This window comes from Coregonus lavaretus, assembly GCF_964263955.1.
Source record: "Coregonus lavaretus genome assembly, chromosome: 8".
Classification (NCBI taxonomy): Eukaryota; Metazoa; Chordata; class Actinopteri; order Salmoniformes; family Salmonidae; genus Coregonus; species Coregonus lavaretus.
The window spans coordinates 11,652,863-11,674,032 of record NC_139995.1 but is presented as its reverse complement, the minus strand read 5'-3'; the positions used below and the strand labels follow the sequence as shown (position 1 = coordinate 11,674,032).

The window sequence follows — 21,170 nt, the reverse complement described above, 5'->3', positions numbered from 1 at the left end:
TCGCTTCCAATCCCCCATATGTTTTTTTCCCCTCACAAATATATATATATATATATATATACACACATACATACATACAGTCATGGTCAAAAGTTTTGAGAATGACACAATTATTGGTCTTCACAAAGTTCGCTGTTTCAGTGTTTTTAGATATTTTTGTCAGATGTTACTATGGTATACTGAAATATAATTACAAGCATTCCATAAGTGCCAAAGGCTTTTATTGACAATTATATTAAGTTTATGCAAAGAGTCAATATTTGCAGTGTTGACCCTTCTTTTTCAAGACCTCTGCAATCCGCCCTGGCATGCTGTCAATTAACTTCTGGGCCACATCCTGACTGATGGCAGCCCATTCTTGCATAATCAATGCTTGGAGTTTGTCAGAATTTGTGGGTTTTTGTTTGTCCACCCGCCTCTTGAGGCTTGACCACAAGTTCTCAATGGGATTAAGGTCTGGGGAGTTTCCTGGCCATGGACCCAAAATGTTGATGTTTTGTTCCAGAGACACTTAGTTATCACTTTTGCCTTATGGCAAGGTGCTCCATCATGCTGGAAAAGGCATTGTTCGTCACCAAACTGTTCTTGGATGGTTGGGAGAAGTTGCTCTCGGAGGATGTGTTGGTACCATTCTTTATTCGTGTTCTTAGGCAAAATTGTGAGTCAGCCCACTCCCTTGGCTGAGAAGCAACCCCACACATGAATGGTCTCAGGATGCTTTACTGTTGGCATGACACAGGACTGATGGTTGCGCTCACCTTGTCTTCTCCGGACAAGCTTTTTTCCGGATGCCCCAAACAATCGGAAAGGAGATTCATCAGAGAAAATGACTTTACCCCAGTCCTCAGCAGTCCAATCCCTGTACCTTTCGCAGAATATCAGTCTGTCCCTGATGTTTTTCCTGGAGAGAAGTGGCTTCCTCGCTGCCCTTCTTGACACCAGGCCATCCTCCAAAAGTATTCGCCTCACTGTGCATGCAGATGCACTCACACCTGCCTGCTGCCATTCCTGAGCAAGCTCTGCACTGGTGGTGCCCCGATCCCGCAGCTGAATCAACTTTAGGAGACGGTCCTGGCGCTTGCTGGACTTTCTTGGGTGCCCTGAAGCCTTCTTCACAACAATTGAACCTCTCTCCTTGAAGTTCTTGATGATCCGATAAATGGTTGATTTAGGTGCAATCTTACTAGCAGCAATATCCTTGCCAGTGAAGCCCTTTTTGTGCAAAGCAATGATGATGACACGTGTTTCCATGCAGGTAACCATGGTTAACAGAGGAAGAACAATGATTTCAAGCACCACCCTCCTTTTAAAGCTTCCAGTCTGTTATTCTAACTTAATCAGCATGAAAGAGTGATCTCCAGCCTTGTCCTCGTCAACACTCTCACCTAAGTTAATGAGCGAATCACTGACATGATGTCAGCTGGTCCTTTTGTGGCAGGGCTGAAATGCAGTGGAAATGTTTTTTGGGGATTAAGGTTATTTTCATGGCAAAGAGGGACTTTGCAATTAATTGCAATTCATCTGATCACTCTTCATAACATTCTGGAGTATATGCAAATTGCCATCATAAAAACTGAGGCAGCAGACTTTGTGAAAATTAATATTTGTGTAATTCTCAAAACTTTTGACCATGACATATATATATATATATATATACATAAATACACATACATATACATTTCTTTAAAAACATTTTTTTTCCCTTCATTACTTTCCAACCCCACCACCCCTTCTCTAATTGGAGTAAACTAGTGAACAACAATGCTTAGGCCTCTACTTCCAGCTTAAGCATACTATATACATTTTATGGACACAGTCAATTTTACAATAATTATATTTTGTTTGTTTTTACTCCTGAACTTCCTCTACCCTCAACCTCTACGTTCATTTTCATGATGTCCATCCGGTTTGCTTCTATATGCCATATCTTTCTAACTGTGCTCTTTCACAAAAGCTCTCAACCTATAACCTATATACTAATTATGGACACAGTATGCTTACATTATTAGTTATCTTGTTGTTATTAGTTGTTGTTAGTTGCTATTAGTCCCATCCTTCAACTCTATTCAACACCACCCATCTATCTCTTAACACCATCCATATTGGATTTCCATTTGCCATATATTTTTCAACTGTACTGTAGTGTTTTACAAAAGTTCTGAACCTTTCTATTCTCATTGTTTCTACAGATGGTAAATTGAAAAAAATAAATTGTTGCTAAAAGTATTATTATATTATTGATCGATTGACTATGACTTTTCAGATCACCCAGTAATGCTATCTGCAGGGTTAGCTCCAGGTAAATATTGCAATCCTTCAGCCATTCCTGGACCTGTGTCCAAAAACAAGCTAAAAATGGACAGTACCAAAACAAATGATCTAATGATTCTGTCTCTTCGCAGCAAAATCTGCAGAGCTGGGAAGATTGTATCCCACATATATATATATATAATATTATATTGGTAGCAATCATTTTATATAATAATTTAAATTGAAAAATTCTACGTTTTGAATCCGGCGTCGTTTTGCATATCAGTTCATAAACACTATGCCATGGGATCGGTACGTCAAAAATCTCTTCCCAACTATTTTGCAATCTATACGGGACGGCTGTCAATCCTTTGGTCCTTAAATGAAACGGGTTATTTATCATAGTTTTCTTTAACCAATTATGTTCTTTAATGCAAGGCCGACAGACAAGTTCCTTACATTTTCCCCCTTCCACTTTTCTCTTCCATTTTTGTTGTAATGCTGCAATTATTTGGTTGTAATTTTGGGTAGAGCAGACATTTCCATATGTTTTTGTTAGCTGCATGTGCAACATAACTCTACCAGTCCTACCGATGATATCGTTTACGAAGATTATACCTTTTTGAAAAATTTTGTCCAAAAGAAAAGGGTTTTTATCAATTAGTATATTTGAGTTTAACCACAATATTTATTGCATTATTTGTTCTGTCGTTTCTGGAGGATTAAATTGAAATTGCAACCAAATTTCTATGGCTTGTTTTAGAAATAGAGATATTTGGGAGATTATTTCCTTTTCAAATAACTAAAAGTGTGAGGTTGTAATCTGAATAACGGGAAAAATGCCATTCTTGAACATTGGGTGAGACAATCTTACTAATTTGCTAGAGAACCAGGTCGGATTTAAGTATACATTTTGTATGACTGAAGCTTTTAGTGATAGGTCTAATGCTTTAATATTTAATAATTTCTGTCCTCCGAATTCATTTTCATTATATAAATAGGCCCGTTTAATTTTGTCTGGCTTGCCGTTCCAAATAAAATGGAATATTTTTCTTCTCATATAATTAAAAAAACTGTTCCCTAGGCGTAGGCAAGACCATAAGCAAATAGGTAAATTTGGATAATACTAAAGAGTTAATCAAGGTGATTTTTCCACAAATTGACAGGTATTTACTTTTCTATGGTAGCAAGATCTAATCTATTTTTGCTAACTTTCTATTAAAATGTATTGGAGTGAGATCATTTATTTCATTTGGGATATGTATTCTGAGTATATCCACATCACCATCAGACCATTTTATTGGTAAACTACATGGTGATGTAATTTTTTTATTTTTTAGTGATCCAATACGTAATATAGTACATTTATCATAATTTGGTTGTAATCCAGAGAGGTTAGAAAATGTATCTAGATCCTCTATGATGCTGTGGAGGGATTCAAGTTGTGGATTTAAAAGAAAACATGAATCATCAGCGTACAATGACACCTTTTTTAAGCCCTGGATTTCTAATCCTTTGATATTATTGTTGGATCTGATTTTAATAGCTAACATCTCGATGGCCATAATAAATAGATATGCCGATAGTGGACAACTTTGTTTCACTCTTCTTGACAGTTTAAAACTTTCTGAGAAATAGCCATTATTTACTATTTTACACATAGGGTTACTATACATGATTCTAACCCATTTTATAAGAGATTCTCCAAAATTGGTCAGTGTTCTTTCCATGGGCCAAATATGCCCAGAACTCTCTCCGCCACTCCTCCACTAACCTATCTCATTTTCAATGTGTTTTAGGTTATCAGCCGGTCCTGGCACCGTGGCATCATAGCCCTGCGGTGGATGACTGGTTTCGGCATGCGGCTGAGACGTGGAACGCTGCCCACGTCCACCTCCAGCATGCCGTGCATCGCCAGAAGGCCAATGCTGACCGCCACCGCAGTGAGGCCCCGGTCTTTGTACCGGGTGATCGGGTCTGGCTCCCAACCTGGAATCTGCCCCTCCGCCTGCCCTGCCGGAAGCTGAGGCCGCAGTTTGTGGGGCCTTTCAAAGTCTTGAGGAGAGTAAACAAGGTTACTTATAGGTTACTACTCCCTCCTGTCGGCGCGCTGCTGAAGCTGCGCGTCAAAGGGTGGAGGGGAGGGGGTAGTACTGTCATGACTTCCTCCGAAGCTGCCTCCTCTCCTTGTTCGGGCAGGCTTCGGCGTTATTCGTCACCGGCCTTCTAGCCACTGCCGCTCCTCATCTCATCATTCCATTTGTTTTGTCTAGTTTATTACACACACCTGGTTCATATCCCCTCATCAGTACCTGTATAAATATTCCCTCTGCCCCCCTTGTCTTTGTGTGTGATTGTTTATTGTGGAGGTTACTATATTGTATGTTGTATCGCCAGGATATTCACCTGTGTGCCTTGTTCTCTCCAGTGCGTAATACCGCACTGGAGTGTTTTACACATTGCTGCGTACCGCTGTCTTACCAAATAAACTATTTATTCTGTGATTTACCCTCCTGCGCCTGACTCTGTCCAAATCACCCGCCACAGTTCTGAAACTTTTAACCGGTAGTGTATATTTACAATCCCCTTATCCAAACAGATTACTAATTTACCTAGTCCTTATCAATAGCTCTTATTAATTTATATATTACAGTGCATGGAGATTGGTGTTATTTCTATCTGAAAAAAGAATGTACAGTGGGGAAAAAAAGTATTTAGTCAACCACCAATTGTGCAAGTTCTCCCACTTAAAAAGATGAGAGAGGCCTGTAATTTTCATCATAGGTACACGTCAACTATGACAGACAAAATGAGATTTTTTTTCTCCAGAAAATCACATTGTAGGATTTTTTATGAATTTATTTGCAAATTATGGTGGAAAATAAGTATTTGGTCAATAACAAAAGTTTCTCAATACTTTGTTATATACCCTTTGTTGGCAATGACACAGGTCAAACGTTTTCTGTAAGTCTTCACAAGGTATTCACACACTGTTGCTGGTATTTTGGCCCATTCCTCCATGCAGATCTCCTCTAGAGTAGTGATGTTTTGGGGCTGTCGCTGGGCAACACGGACTTTCAACTCCCTCCAAAGATTGTCTATGGGGTTGAGATCTGGAGACTGGCTAGGCCACTCCAGGACCTTGAAATGCTTCTTACGAAGCCACTCCTTCGTTGCCCGGGCGGTGTGTTTGGGATGATTGTCATGCTGATAGACCCAGCCACGTTTCATCTTCAATGCCCTTGCTGATGGAAGGAGGTTTTCACCCAAAATCTCACAATACATGGCCCCATTCATTCTTTCCTTTACACGGATCAGTTGTCCTGGTCCCTTTGCAGAAAAACAGCCCCAAAGCATGATGTTTCCACCCCCATGCTTCACAGTAGGTATGGTGTTCTTTGGATGCAACTCAGCATTCTTTGTCCTCCAAACACGACGAGTTGAGTTTTTACCAAAAAGTTATATTATGGTTTCATCTGACCATATGACATTCTCCCAATCCTCTTCTGGATCATCCAAATGCACTCTAGCAAACTTCAGACGGGCCTGGACATGTACTGGCTTAAGCAGGGGGACACGTCTGCACCGCAGGATTTGAGTCCCTGTCGGCGTAGTGTGTTACTGATGGTAGGCTTTGTTACTTTGGTCCCAGCTCTCTGCAGGTCATTCACTAGGTCCCCCCGTGTGGTTCTGGGATTTTTGCTCACCGCTCTTGTGATCATTTTGACCCCACGGGGTGAGATCTTGCGTGGAGCCCCAGATCGAGGGAGATTATGAGTGTGTCTTCCATTTCCTAATAAATGCTCCCACAGTTGATTTCTTCAAACCAAGCTGCTTACCTATTGCAGATTCAGTCTTCCCAGCCTGGTGCAGGTCTACAATTTTGTTTCTGGTGTCCTTTGACAGCTCTTTGGTCTTGGTCATAGTGGAGTTTGGAGTGTGACTGTTTGAGGTTGTGGACAGGTGTCTTTTATACTGATAACAAGTTCAAACAGGTGCCATTAATACAGGTAACGAGTGGAGGACAGAGGAGCCTCTTAAAGAAGAAGTTACAGGTCTGTGAGAGCCAGAAATCTTGCTTGTTTGTAGGTGACCAAATACTTATTTTCCACCATAATTTGCAAATAAATTCATTAAAAATCCTACAATGTGATTTTCTGGAAAAAAAAATCTCAATTTGTCTGTCATAGTTGACGTGTTCCTATGATGAAAATTACAGGCCTCTCTCATCTTTTTAAGTGGGAGAACTTGCTCAATTGGTGGCTGACTAAATACTTTTTTTCACCACTGTAGATGTTGTTCCACTTGGAACTGACAGGTTGCTACATTCTAGTCTTGTGCTGATAAAATTGAAATTAAAGGTACACAGTATTTTAAAAGGACTGCTTTAGTAAATTAACAGAGAAACTAATTGAACAACTCCCTGATCAAATTAGTAGGTCACCCAGTGGGTGTTTCTGGGGTTGAATTAAATGTATTCAGTGTGCGCAAGGGAGCCACAAACCTTGTTACGCTTCTCCATAAGGTAAGTCTGAATACCAACTACTGAGAAGTGTGTAGGAAAGGCATGAGTAGGAAAGGTATACATTTCATAAGTATGAATCGGGCCCATGGTGAATAGTTCTGCTGTTTGGGCTGCATCTTTGCTCTCCAGTTCCTCTATTTTGTTCTTGTAGAAGTGCAGTTCAGTCTTGACGCTCAGCTCCATTCTCTGATCCATCACCTCTTTCTTCAGCTCGTCTACTTGGCTCTCACCGGCTGTCACTTTGGCTGCCATGTTCCTGTAACGATCCAAACTGATATATCGGTAGGTATGAGCTGAAATTGTTTCTGCATATGGAATCAGAGATGGCAACACAAAATAAACAGACATAGCATTCTTTCGTCTTTCATTATCTCTCTCTAATGTACCACATCTCTCTTCTTTTTTTGTTGCATTTGTCATTTTTATGCCATTCATTCTGTTGGTATCTTCCTGGAGATTAGTTTCCATAGCTACAGCCAACAGGATGGAGATAAAAATAAGTGTCTTTTTTCTTATCGATTGTCCCCATGTATTATTCATCCCTGACATCATGTCTGTGACAGAAGGCAAATGTCAGCCAGGCCAGTGCTCTGAGTTTATCTGGAACCAGGTCACTGTGGACTCATGTCAGACCACTTACACAGATAGACAGGAATGGCTTGATTATCATCATGTTTCTCATCGTCTTTCTGGTTGTTTAAAGCACATACAGTTGAAGTCAGAAGTTTACATAAACTTAGGTTGGAGTCATTAAAACTCGTTTTTCAAACACTTCAAAGTAATTTTTCCAACAATTGTTTATAGACAGATTATTTGCTAGCTAATCATTTCACCCTCTCCCATGGCTGTTAGCTAGCTACCTAAAGCTACATGGCTGTTAGATAGCTAGCTAACTAGCTAATATGAAGTTAGCAAGCTGGTGATATTTAATTCACTTAGCTAGCTATACAGTATGTAAAGTTAGCTAACTAGCGAACATTATGTTAGCAGCTCATTTGAGTTAGCCTGCGCACTAAGTTTCTGTAGCAAGCTAGCTAGCTAATAATACATCATTTTTGATAATTTTCTAAATATACAGTTGAAGTCTTTTAGTTTACATACACTTAGGTTGGAGTCACTAAAACTCGTTTTTCAACCACTCCACACATTTGCTAACAAACTATAGTTTTGGCAAGTCGGTTAGGACATCTAAATTGTGCATGACACAAGTAATTCTTCTAACAATTGTTCCAGTGGGTCAGAAGTTTACATACAGTCAGTTGACTGTGCCTTTAAACAGCTTGGAAAATTCCAGAAAATGATGTCATGGCTTTAGAAGCTTCTGATAGGCTAATTGACATCATTTTAGTCAATTGGAGGTGTACCTGTGGATGTATTTCAAGGCCTACCTTCAAACTCAGTGCCTCTTAGCTTGACATCATGGGAAAATCAAAATAAATCAGCCAAGACCTCAGAAAGAAAATTGTAGACCTCTACAAGTCTGGTTCATACTTGGGAGCAATTTCCAAACGCCTGAAGGTACCACGTTCATCTGTACAAACAATAGTACGCAAGTATAAACCATGGGACCACGCAGCCGTCATACCGCTCAGGAAGGAGACGCGTTGAAATGTGTTCTACCCTCGTGGCTTCGAGTCTCGAGTGACTGGTGTTACGGAGAGACATTTTAAAATGTTGTGATTGGCAGAACTACACATAATAAGGAAGCAGCACTCACATTTGAAGAAAGTCAAAAACAAGGGGGGACAGAAAGATATATCAGTGGCTGGTCTCTTTATATTTGTGCAATGAATACATTTTGTTTTCACATTAACTCTTCGGAGTCTGGAGCTTTTTTGGCCGTTTTTGGGTACCTTCAATTTTGCCCTGATATACTACATAAAGAAATGTTTACCAGACCAATGTTGGGTATCTTTTTTTTCAGCACAACCTCACCTATATGATCTGTTAGTAAGTTTTTCACTTTGACATACTATTTCAACACACTGGACCCAAACACACACAGAAAACACAAAGTCCGTTTAGAAAAAAGATGGTTTTTTTATTGTAAAACCCTCAAACATGGTGAACCAAGCATTTAAAAAGCTTCAAATTGAACCACAAGGTGCAAATATGAACATATAAAAGTATTTTGGTGATATATACAAGCAATAAATAACTATTTACAATAAAAAGTAGGTATAACCACTGGCGTTTTTCTTCTATTCTAACCCTAAACCTTTTTGTGCCACTCCTCAAAACAGTTTCTGTCCAAAATGAAAAAAAAAGCTTCAAATTGAACCACAAAGTGCAAATATGAACATATAAAAGTATTCTTGAGATATATACAAGCAATACACAACTATTTACAAAAAAAGTAGGTATAGCCACTGGCCTTTACCCTATTTGTGCCACTCTTCAAAACAGTTCCTGTCCACAATGACACAGAGAGCCACATCACAGGCCTTGCACTTCCATGGTGTGACAAACCTCTTCTTGTCAACTTGTTTACAGCGTTGACAAACCCTGCGGCCTGCTGTGGCTTTGTCTTTGGCCTCTGCAACATTGGCAATGGCCACAGGAACATGGCTGGTGCTACTAACTCGTGAAAAACTCTCCAAAACTACTCATGAACTGAACTAATTCCTCTCGTTCGTTCTTTCGCAATGGCTAGTTGTCATGGGAATGAATGTTTATATACTCGTGTGCATCCTGAAGAACCGGGTTAGCACAAGCACACGTTTTTTTCCGTTCCTTTTTATCACAAAAGACGACAAAGTTATTATAATAAATGCAAAGCGCTCATAAAAGAGCGCATATTTTGACGCACTTTTTTCATGGAATTGAAATTATCATAACTTTGGTTTTAGTTGGTGTATTTACATGAAACAAACACTCAAAACGTAGCTTCGGGTCTCCATTTCTGCATGAAATCGACGGCAGCCCTCTGCGTCACTTGGTTTGGATGCTGCGCGGTCCTAAAGCCGGCCCGCGATTTGAACGCGCCGAAGCGTTCGCCGACTCGGAAGAGTTAATGTAATAATGTAATGGTCAGTTTGCCCCTGTCCCAATACACAAAGCCATACAAATATACAGACACACACTAGTCAGGTTGCCAAGTTTGTTCTGAGAGCCCTTACTTGAAGTGCAGGTCTTTGAAGGTGAAGTGTGTCTCCACGATGCCGGTGGTCTTGACTCTGGTCCGCAGCACATCCTGCTGTGTGGGGATGTAGTCTGATTTGGCTATCCTCTCCATTTCATTCAGGTAGCTGTGGCACACACACACATAATTATGATGAGGGGAGACACTCACACACACTGGCAAGACAATCACACACACACACAGACACACACAAACAGTTGTGTAGAGCTGCCGCTTTCAAGGGTAGAGCTGCCGCTTTCAAGGAGCGGGACTCTAACCGGGACGCTTATAAGAAATCCTGCTATGCCCTCCAACGAACCATCAAAGAGGCAAAGAGTCAATACAGGACTAAGATTGAATCGTACTACACCGGCTCTGACGCTCGTCGGATGTGGCAGGGCTTGAAAACTATTACAGACTACAAAGGGAAGCACCACCGCGAGCTGCCCAGTGACACAAGCCTACCAGACGAGCTAAATCACTTCTATGCTCGCTTCGAGGCAAGCAGCACTGAAGCATGCATTAGAGCATCAGCTGTTCAAGATGACTATGTAATCACGCTCTCCGTAGCCGATGTGAGTAAGACTTTTAAGCAGGGCCAGACGGATTACCAGGACGTGTACTCCGAGCATGTGCTGGCAAGTGTCTTCACTGACATTTTCAACATGTTCCTGACTCAGTCTGTAATACCAACATGTTTCAAGCAGACCACCATAGTCCCTGTGCCCAAGAACACTAAGATAACCTGCATAAATGACTACCGACCCGTAGCACTCACGTCTTTAGCCATGAAGTGCTTTGAAAGGCTGGTCATGTCTCACATCAACACCATTATCCCAGAAACCCTAGACCCACTCCAATTTGCATACCACCCCAACAGATCCACAGATGATGCAATCTCTATTGCACTCCACACTGCCCTTTCCCACCTGGACAAGAGGAACACCTACGTGAGAATGCTATTCATTAACTACAGCTCAGCGTTCAACACCCTAGTGCCCTCAAAGCTCATCACTAAGCTAAGGACCCTGGGACTAAACACCTCCCTCTGCAACTTGATCCTGGACTTTCTGACAGGCCGCCCCCAGGTGGTAAGGGTAGGTAACAACACATCTGCCACGCAGATCCTCAACACGGGGGCCCCTCAGGGGTGCATGCTCAGTCCCCTCCTGTACTCCCTGTTCACCCATGACTGCATGGCCAGGCACAATTCCAACACCATCATTAAGTTTGCCGACGACACAACAGTGGTAGGCCTGATCACTGACAACGATGAGACAGCCTATAGTGAGGAGGTCAGAGACCTGGCCGGGTTGTGACAGGATAACTACCTCTCCCTCATCGTGATCAGGACAAAGGAGATGACTGTGGACTACAGGAAAAAAAGAGGACTCAGCACGCTCCCATTCTCATCGACGGGGCTGTAGTGGAACAGAGCTTCAAGTTCCTTGGTGTCCACATCACCAACAAACTATCATGGTCCAAACACACCAAGACAGTCGTGAAGAGGGCACGACAAAGCCTATTCCCCCTCAGGAGACTGAAAAGATTTTGCATGGGTCCTCAGATCCTCAAAAAGTTATACAGCTGCACCATCAAGAGCATCCTGACTGGTTGCATCACCGCCTGGTATAGCAACGGCAACCGCCTCCGACCGCAAGGCACTACAGAGGGTAGTGCGTACGGCCCATCCAGGACCTCTATACCAGGCGGTGTCAGAGGAAGGCCCTAAAAATTGTCAAAGACTCCAGCCACCCTAGTCATAGACTGTTCTCTCTGCTACTGCACGGCAAGCAGTACCGGAGCGCCAAGTCTAGGTCCAAAAGGCTTCTTAACAGCTTCTACCCCCAAGCCATAAGACACATGAACAGCTAATCATGGCTACCCGGACTATTTGCATTGCCCCCCCACCCCAACCCCCTCTTTTACACTGCTCCTACTCTGTTTATTATTTATGCATAGTCACTTTAACTCTACCCACATGTACATATTACCTCAATTACCTTGACTAACCGGTGCCCCCGCACATTGACTCTGTACCGGTGCCCCCTGTATATAGCCTCGCTACTGTTATTTGATTTTACAATTTTTTACTTATCTATTTTTTACTTAACACTTTTTTTTTTTTTTTTTTTTACTGCATTGTTGGTTAAGGGCTTGTAAGTAAGCATTTCACTGTAAGGTCTACACCTGTTGTATTCGGCGCATGTGGCAAATAACATTTGATTTGATTTGATTTTACACACACACATTTGGGCATTCATGCACACTGATGCTGACACACACACACACACACATACACACACACACACACACACACACACATCCAAGCAGTGGCACTCAAGCAGAGACACCAATCACAGGTGTTCTCTGTTGTTCTGTTTTAGCACAACAGTGATTCTGGATTGGTTCTGTTAATCATGCACGACGACAGAGTCCATGTGTGCTGTGTTTTTCTACATTTGTTCTAGGCCATAAATAGTCATGTTAGATCACTGAGCCTGCCCTGGACCCTCTCTCTCTCTCTCTCTCTCTCTCTCTCTCTCGCTCTGTCTCCCTCTGCTTTTCTCAAAGGGAACATTTCTATGGAAATTGTATTTTTTTCCCGCTTCACTTCAATTGGTTTTTAAGCATGATATTTTAAGCATTATAGAAAGCAAAATTGGTAATTTGAGCAGTAATCCATGATGAGTAGAAATCCCAGAGCTGTCAATGGGAGTTAAGATTAGATCGGCCACTCCACATGCTATTCAGTTGTATGTGAGGTAACATAAGATAAGAAGCTTCACGTTCCATTTTGTCACTCAGATCAATATGTGTCAGGGATATCAGGGCTAAATCAGATCTATAACACAGAGCCATAGATCAGGCACCCCTGATGCGACACATATATGGAACAGTTTTTTCTCTCTCTCAATCTGCTTCCCTCCCTCCCTGTCTCTCTCTCACTCTTCTTCCCTCCATCCCTGTCTCTCACTCACTCTGCTTCCCTTTGTCAACCCCTCTAGTAGTGAGAAAAAATGTGATGTGGGAGGACCGTAGCACTCTGTCTGTAATTCTGTTCCATGCTGGACATAGCCTGCCTGCTCTACGGATTTAATCATCAGCCAGGGCCAGAGTTAGCTGGTACCCCAGCCAATAGTTCATGAACACAGCACTGACAGGGATACTGACTGACATGCTCACAACATCAATATAATGGATTTGGATTTCTCCACTGGACGATGTAGGTTTCCACTATACCCCTTAATCAATGTGATCCTGGTAAAGTCTATAGATATAGCCATGCTTTACCAAGATCACATTGATAAAGGGGTATAACCTACTACATGGTCTAGTGGAGCAAACCAAATCCATTCTAATAGCATTCCGAGCAGAGCTCTATTCTTTATGATCAGAAATATAGTATTGATCACATAAACCCTTCTGCTCTGATGATGTTACAGACAAACAGACAGACAGTGACCATAAAACATTTGACCAGAGGCTCCAGATATGTCAAATAACTAATGTACACTATAGCCTCGTAAAGCAGCAGGGATCCAGTCCATAGTGTTCATCCTCATGACCATAAATTCCTCATCTCCATAAGTCAATACAACCTCTGTCAATACTGGTTTCAGCTATCGGCCTGTGCTCCTGTGGCTTGAGACAATCGTAGATCATCCAGCTCATTGTCACAAATTAGTTAATTAAGAAAAGGTGTCTTGTTGACTATCAAATTTGAGTAGGGGAGCTCAATAGATGTATGAAGAAAACTAACAAGGTTCCAATTGATTCTGGATTGATGGTGCATCTGTCGTCTTTAGAGAAGGTCACATAATAGTTTCTCCTATTAGATTGATATTTTCTGGTATAACTAATAAGAAATGCATGTTATATTATGTTCCTATTATGGTCCTAATACAATAGATAACTTTAGGAGGGTTAAGAAATGTGGAGGTGGTAACTGGAACTGGTATCTCCATACCTCTCTGTGGCATAACAAGGCTACTACTTCAGGTAATAGACCAACAAAGTACTGAGGGCTGCACAGATAAAAAAATAATATTTCCTTGGTGTTAAAATTAGCAATAAAACAGTCCTCTATCGATCGTAGGTCCATTATCATTTCTACACAGTTTTGGTTTCGTGTTAGTCATTTTAAGTATTGAGTTCGTTTCCCCCCTAAAAACATTTGTTTCCGGATGGGACCCCCTATATATTTAACTCAGAGGGTGTTTTCAGGAACTTCTCCTTTTTTATTTGCCAGGGTCGTCATTCTTTCTTTATCTTAGACTATGGTCAGCACTTCGTACCTATATGGGTCCCATGGGGTACAGGTTTGGGAAGGCACCCAGTGATAGAGTGAATTTTTACATTCCCTTCCAGAGGTTTTGTGTGAGTTATTTACTCTCATTTTCAATTACTAAAGCAGAAAGATCTTTCAATGGTTAAGGCGTGGGTAAAAGGATTTTGCTTGATGATGATGCTATTGATCGGGACAGTGTCTGGGAGAATATATTTCACTCATCAAAGAACCCAAACCATCAGTTAATTAATTTTAAGCTCTGTCATAGATTGTACTGGACACCACTTGTACGATTTTATGCAAAACGGGCTCTAAGCCTAAACTGTGATCTATGTTCTCTCAATACACTTGGCACATACAAACATATGATATCGGATTGTCCTGAGGTTTATGAGTTTTGGAGGAAAGTGTGGTCTATTCTCTCTGACATGATAGATAAAACTGTACCCTTTGAACCAATTCCTCTGTTACTTAATGACGATTCAGGTATGCAGCTGAATGAGAAACAGTGTAAAGTGAAGTAAAAAAACATGATGTTCAGCACTGGTTGCCACCTCATGACCTTCATATCCCGTGTAGCTCAGTTGGTAGAGCATGGCGTTTGCAACGCCAGGGTTGTGGGTTCGATTCCCACGGGGGGCCAGTATGATAATTTATGCACTCACTAACTGTAAGTCACTCTGGATAAGAGCGTCTGCTAAATGACTTCAATGTAAATATAAGGAAATGGTTGGCATACTTTCAGGATGTAGTTATGTTAGCGTTATCCACCGTCCACATGAATAAAGCTAAACATACTACTATAGAAATTTGGAAAGTAGCTGCCTCAATAATCTCTTGGTGATGTTATATGGGCAAACACATTTTCTGTGTGTAATTGTTATTTTATTGTAGTTTGTCTGTTATTTTGTTTTTTGGTATGTTTCATTTTTTAAATATGATGTGTTGACCGAGGTTGGGGATGGTGTGCCTCCAGGGGTATGTTTGGGATGGGTGGTTGGGTGGGAAGGTGGGGTTGTTCAAAAAGGGGAGAAATTGTATTGTGTTTTATTGATTGTATTGCCTTTGTGATTCAATAAAAAACTATTGAATAATGAATTCACTCTGTTCTCTTGAAGTGAATGATGCATGCTATGACATTCATCAACCTTGATAAATTCTCAATAGTGTAAGAGTGTATGGGGAAAACAGCATTTAAAAACCAATGTAAAGCCTAAGGGAATCTGACTCTCCTTGGAAGAAGTCGTCCTAGAGGTCATCCTTGACCTTAAGGTTGACCCCTGCAGCTTGACCCTGCTCTGCAAGAGATCCCTAACGCTGGGGCCTGTCAGGATGGAAGCTCAGATAACTGATCAACACGTTATCATTCTTGTGTTGTCTGGACAGCCAACCAGCAAGATAGAGCCATATGAGAGAGTCAGAGCATCAAAGCTAGGAGGAGGATCATGATCTAGAGAAAGTTTTAGAGATTTCTCCATTTGTCTGCTGATGCTTCCCCCTGTGGAGTAATGTGACAGGTTTCACACAGCAGCAGATGGGAGAGGAGATGAGAGCAGGACAGGACAGGACAGGACAGGACAGGACAGGACAGGACAGGACAGGACAGGACAGGACAGGAGAGGACAGGACAGGACAGGACAGGACAGGACAGGACAGGACAGGACAGGACAGGACAGGACAGGAGAGGACAGGACAGGACAGGAGAGGACAGGACAGGACAGGACAGGACAGGACAGGACAGGACAGGACAGGACAGGAGAGGACAGGACAGGACAGGACAGGACAGGACAGGACAGGACAGGACAGGACAGGAGAGGAGAGGAGAGGAGAGGAGAGGAGAGGAGAGGAGAGGAGAGGAGAGGAGAGGAGAGGAGAGGAGAGGAGAGGAGAGGAGAGGAGAGGAGAGGAGAGGAGAGGAGAGGAGAGGAGAGGAGAGGAGGGGAGGGGAGGGGAGGGGAACACAATACCACCATACAGCAGTCTAATGGGAGGCTGGCCAGGGGTATTACACAGTTCTGAGTAAACCTGATATGATACAAACAAGCAACCAATCAATCCAACTGCCATTGTGATTGCATCATGGTAAATACCCAGCCTTCTTCTCTAAGAATAAATTAATGATCTCTATGTTTCTGTGATGCTATTAAAGAGGAAACTGGCAGACAAAGCCGAGTTGTTAAGCTATATGCAAAGTAGATCGTTTTCCAGTTTGGATGAAAAATAAACTAGCAGCAGGAGGGGATAGCGAGATCTAACTGGTGGTAAATGTTGGTCTCCTGGTGTGTGTGCAGATTACATTCTGATTGAAGTAGAGGGAGGGATGGAGGGGATGGAGGGAGGGAGGTGATATTGAGAATGTTTAAAGGTGTATCACTCCTTTGAGGGAGGAGTTGATATTGAAAGTCTTGGAGTTGATTCCCCCTGGCATGGGGGAGTGTTACTGACAGTCAGAAGGCCTTATTGAAAACGTACAGTTATGACTATAACTACTGTTCCCTGAAGGAGGGAAATTAGGTACAAGACAGCTATGGGGAGTTTGCTCGCTAGCGCCCTCTACTGAAGAACATTAGAATCACGCCTGTCAAGGCCAATGACTAGTGGGAAGTCATTGTCCCGAGAACGAGGGCCCCCCCGGATGGCAGATCCGCTCTCGTGGTGAGGCGCCCGGGGAGATGATGCGCCCGGAGCGAGGGAAAGTGCGCACTGCTCCACAGCAGTAGGGAGCAATTCAAGGATAAGAGGAGGCGAGACCGCACCCCTCCCTGTCTGTTGATGTATGCCACCACTGCTCTCTGTCCTCAACCACTGGCCTGCCAACAATGGGAGAAAGTGCCTGAGCGCTATGTACACCGTGAAAAAGCTCCAGGTTATTGATGTGCAACACTCTCTGCAACACTGCCCACAACCCCTGAATTGAGCTGCCCTCGCACAGCGCAGCCCCCTCCCTTGGGGACGTCATGATCACCTTGCGGGATATAACTCAACCCATGGGGGTACCCAGCAACAACAGCCACAGGTCCCTCCACCGAGCCAAAGCCCATAGGCATGACGGGGACACCTGGAGTGACCGGTTTAGGTGGCGCAATGCGTCCAAGTGAGTGTATTTCACTCACCGCTGGAAAGGTCGCATCAGCAACAGCCCGGGGGGAACCACAGCTATCATAGAAGCCATCATCTCTAATAGGCGCAGGCACTGGTGAAAACGCACTACGTGACCTAGCCGAAATTGGGACAAGCAAAGCCAAGAAATGGCCTCCCTCTGCGGGTACAAGAATGCACAATTCTCGACTGAGTCTGAACGGAATGCGCTGATATGGAGTCAAATAGCTCTTCTCTTGTTTCACTATGAAACCCAGAGACTGAACATGGGAAACCAGCATGGATGTGTGTAAGACCACCTGCTCCCTCAACTCCGCTACCACCAGCCAATCATGCAGGTAGTCCAATATCCTAAGCCCCAGGCACCACATATGTGCCAAACCCGCCTCCACAACTTTGGTGAAAGTGTGAGGTGAGAGTGAAAGCCCGAAAGGGAGGACCAGAAACTTGCAGACCACAGCCTCGAAATGGAACCTCAGAAACTTCCTGTGAATGGAATGTATGGCCACAAGAAAGTACGTGTCCTTCAGGTCGATGGAGGTGAACCAATCACCCGGGCGCACTGACTGTAACAACCGGCTGTTCGTGAGCATTCTGAATTAGTAGACCCTGAAGTACTTGTTTAGGGCACGCAGGTCTAAATTGGGACGCAAAGTCACGCCCCTTCTGGGAACCAGGAAATACAGGCTGTACAAGCCATTCTGGGCCTCTGACATAGGGAACCACTCTGACAAAAACGTTGGGGATGCACACGAATTGTAGCCTGTAGCCCAATGTCACTGTTCGTATAATCCAGGGCAACAATGCACATGCACGCCATTGGTCCACACAGACAGCGAGTCTCTCGTAAAGTGCCATCTTAATGGGGCGGAACGCCACCGTGTGTACTGGGAGAATTTGGTTCTTTTTTCATTTCCACATTCTCGTCAACCACCTTGGGGTAGAAACAATGTGTTTAAGTGCCGACGTTTGCCTGAAGCCCTGTCCACTGGGTTCGGGGGCTTCGGTTACCAATGACCTACCCTGATTGGCAGTTCCACTTGGGGATACTGTTGTCACAGCGAACATCTGGGGAGGGGGGCAAGGGGGGACCCCAGCCGGTTCCACCTCCCCTCTCATTGCGCTAGGTGCGCGGGGGCTGCACACATTACAAATAAACCCAGGAAAACGTTATCATGGAGGTGATCATGCCCACCGGTCATAGGTACCGGTGACACCGCACCTTGTAACCCAGCTGGTAAAGGGACACACAGCTCTGAAAAACGGACCCCATCTGTGATAACAGACGGTGTGTGGGATAAAAGCATGATTGACAATAGCCTACCGAGCCCATAACCTGTATCACTAAGTACCTCATAGGGACCAGTGAGCTAGAGGGAGGAACCAGCAAAGAATCCCAGTAATAAGACACCTATGGAAAGGGGTGCCCCCTTGTGGACAGAGAGCACCTGGGGTTGTGCTTCCGTGACACTGTATAGCCCGTGATATGATGTATTTTACACAGGATTTGTTAATGTGTTTGATATTATGTGTTACATAGGATTTTGAGGATGAGGACATTCCATTTATTTCTGTCAGTTGTGGGTGCCAGAAGGTATGCTTGCCAAGGAAGACTGTGGGGCCACTGATGTTACTTTTAGAATGAGTATGTGATGGAATGTCCTGACTAGGGTGCAAGATGATACCATATAGGGTGATACTATTGTAGTTGGGAGTGTATTCTAACAATGATTGGCAACTGTTGGGTAGAATTAGCTTGCCAAGCAGTATATAAACTGAGAGATTTTGTATGCATATCATTCAAATAGTGAGATGCAACCCACGTGTATCTTGCTATGATGAATCCGGTGGGGAGTCCAAATGACAACGTGCAGCTTGTCATGTTGAATCCGGTACCGTATATTAAATATATGTATCAACTCTCCATCTAAGTGTCAAATATCTTCTTGCATCCTGAATTACTTGATACCAGAGAAACTCATCATAACAGATTGGCGTCTAAACTAACAGGATGCAGTTCACAGCCGAACTAACAGGTAAGCAGACTTTAATTTTTTTGATTATGTTAAATTCTGCTTATCTGTGGTAAAGCTGAGCTGTAATGAAAATTTAAAATTCAATATTTTTTTGAGGGGAATAAATGAGTGGTATTCGAGTATGTAAACATATGTAAGAGGAATATCAAATTAGACAATGACATGGTGCTATGATTCAAAATAGAGTGTTCAGAGTAATGAGTAAAAACAACAGAGGAGAAGGAGAGTGGGTTTAACAAGATTGGGCGCAGGGTCCTTTAATGTGTACGACATTATAAATATAGAAAAATATAGGTTTGAGTCCTTAATGTGTACGACATTATAAAGAAGGAAAAATATAGATTTGAGTCCTTTGGTGTGTTGAATCATCATAAAGTGTTAGGTTTGAGTAAAGGTTAGAGTCCTTTGTTACGAAGTTCAAGTCCTCAACAAACGTTGTTAAAGGTTAGAGTCCTTTGTAAAAGCCCTATAAGAGAGAATTAGTCCTTTGTGAATTACTCAAAACGGTCAGGAGAGAGAGAGAACAATAACTGATACGGCATAAAGAATCGAGCAGATATATGTTGAATCATGGCAACAAACTACATTTAAATAAAGATCAAGTTGGGGATTTGATTCAAATATTTTATTACTAACATTGCATGAATTAATATATAAACATGGGGAGTCAACTTAGTAGACCTGAATCTGGCAAGACAATCACAATTGATGATGATAGTGACATATATTATTGGTTATTTATAGAATCTTATGGAAGTCAGGCTAATAAAATATGTAATCCTAAAATCAGTTATAGTAAAATGTTAATGTGATGGAATTGACATTCCAAGTTTGGCCCCTTTTGTAGAATAAGATATTTCTGCAGGTTATAAAAGTATTGATTAAGTGTGTTTGGAAAATAGTGTGTGAATACGGAAATATGTATTAATCTGAAGGTTGGATAATAAAAGATAGAAATGGGTATGATAAGATGATTGAGATTTGGATAATAAGCTTTGATATAATGTTATCTTGTGGTTCCGTACATCAATGCCCATCATAGTATATCACGGAGTGATATTGAGAGTGGGATGTAGTTTAGAGAGTAGCGACAAGTCTATATTTTCTGGGAGACTTTAATGGAGTTTCCGGAAGGTTAGAGAACCATTGAGGATCCCATGACAGGTAGGTCAGTGTCCGGGAAACAAACGTTTTTTGTTTGTTTTTTGGTTCCGCTGGGAGTATGTTTGAAGAAGCTGATTTGTGTCGATTGAGAATCGTTAAAAAACACGAAGGGATTGGTTGATGTGAGTACCTAAGGATTTCTAACGTTCTATATGGATTATGTGAGTATATGAAAATATGATGAATTTTATGTGTGTAATCAATTATTAGAGACTTGATAAAGTAATAATTGGAATAATATTCATATGCTAACTTGCGCACCTAAAATGTAGACGTACGTGAGGGGTGGGAAATAATACATAGATAATTTGATGAATATAAGATTAAGCATTATATGACTGTCTACAAACTAGGGGTAACAGTCTTACAAACTGATTGGCGTATGTCCACTTTTTGGAAAACATAGGAAATTGACTTAACCTGATTATGTAACTATTAAGGGATTTTCTCCGTCCGGGTACAACATGTAAGAAAAAACGGCCCATAAGGTTTGGAAATTAACAATGTAACTTATAATATAGTACAAAGCCAATTTAGGGTTTCAATAAAACTAATTATCATTAAGGAGCTAATGTAATTGGGAAATGAGAAGGTCGAATTGAATGGTTTGGGTAGACTGGAATGACAATAATGTTTGCTAACAAGGTGAATGCAAATATGCTATTGGTTATTGGTGGTTTATGG

General features: G+C 42.2%; 1 protein-coding gene across 1 annotated transcript in view; it reads right to left on the bottom strand.

Annotated features, from left to right (window-relative positions):
- Nucleotides 1–21,170, bottom strand: part of LOC311133830 (guanine nucleotide-binding protein G(i) subunit alpha-2-like) — a 209,008-nt gene that overhangs the window by 14,038 nt on the left and 173,800 nt on the right. Inside the window, exon 5 of the mRNA XM_084167424.1 lies at nt 9,895–10,023. Coding sequence (XP_084023550.1) covers nt 9,895–10,023 — 129 coding nt within the window. The remainder of the gene's footprint in view (nt 1–9,894; nt 10,024–21,170) is intronic.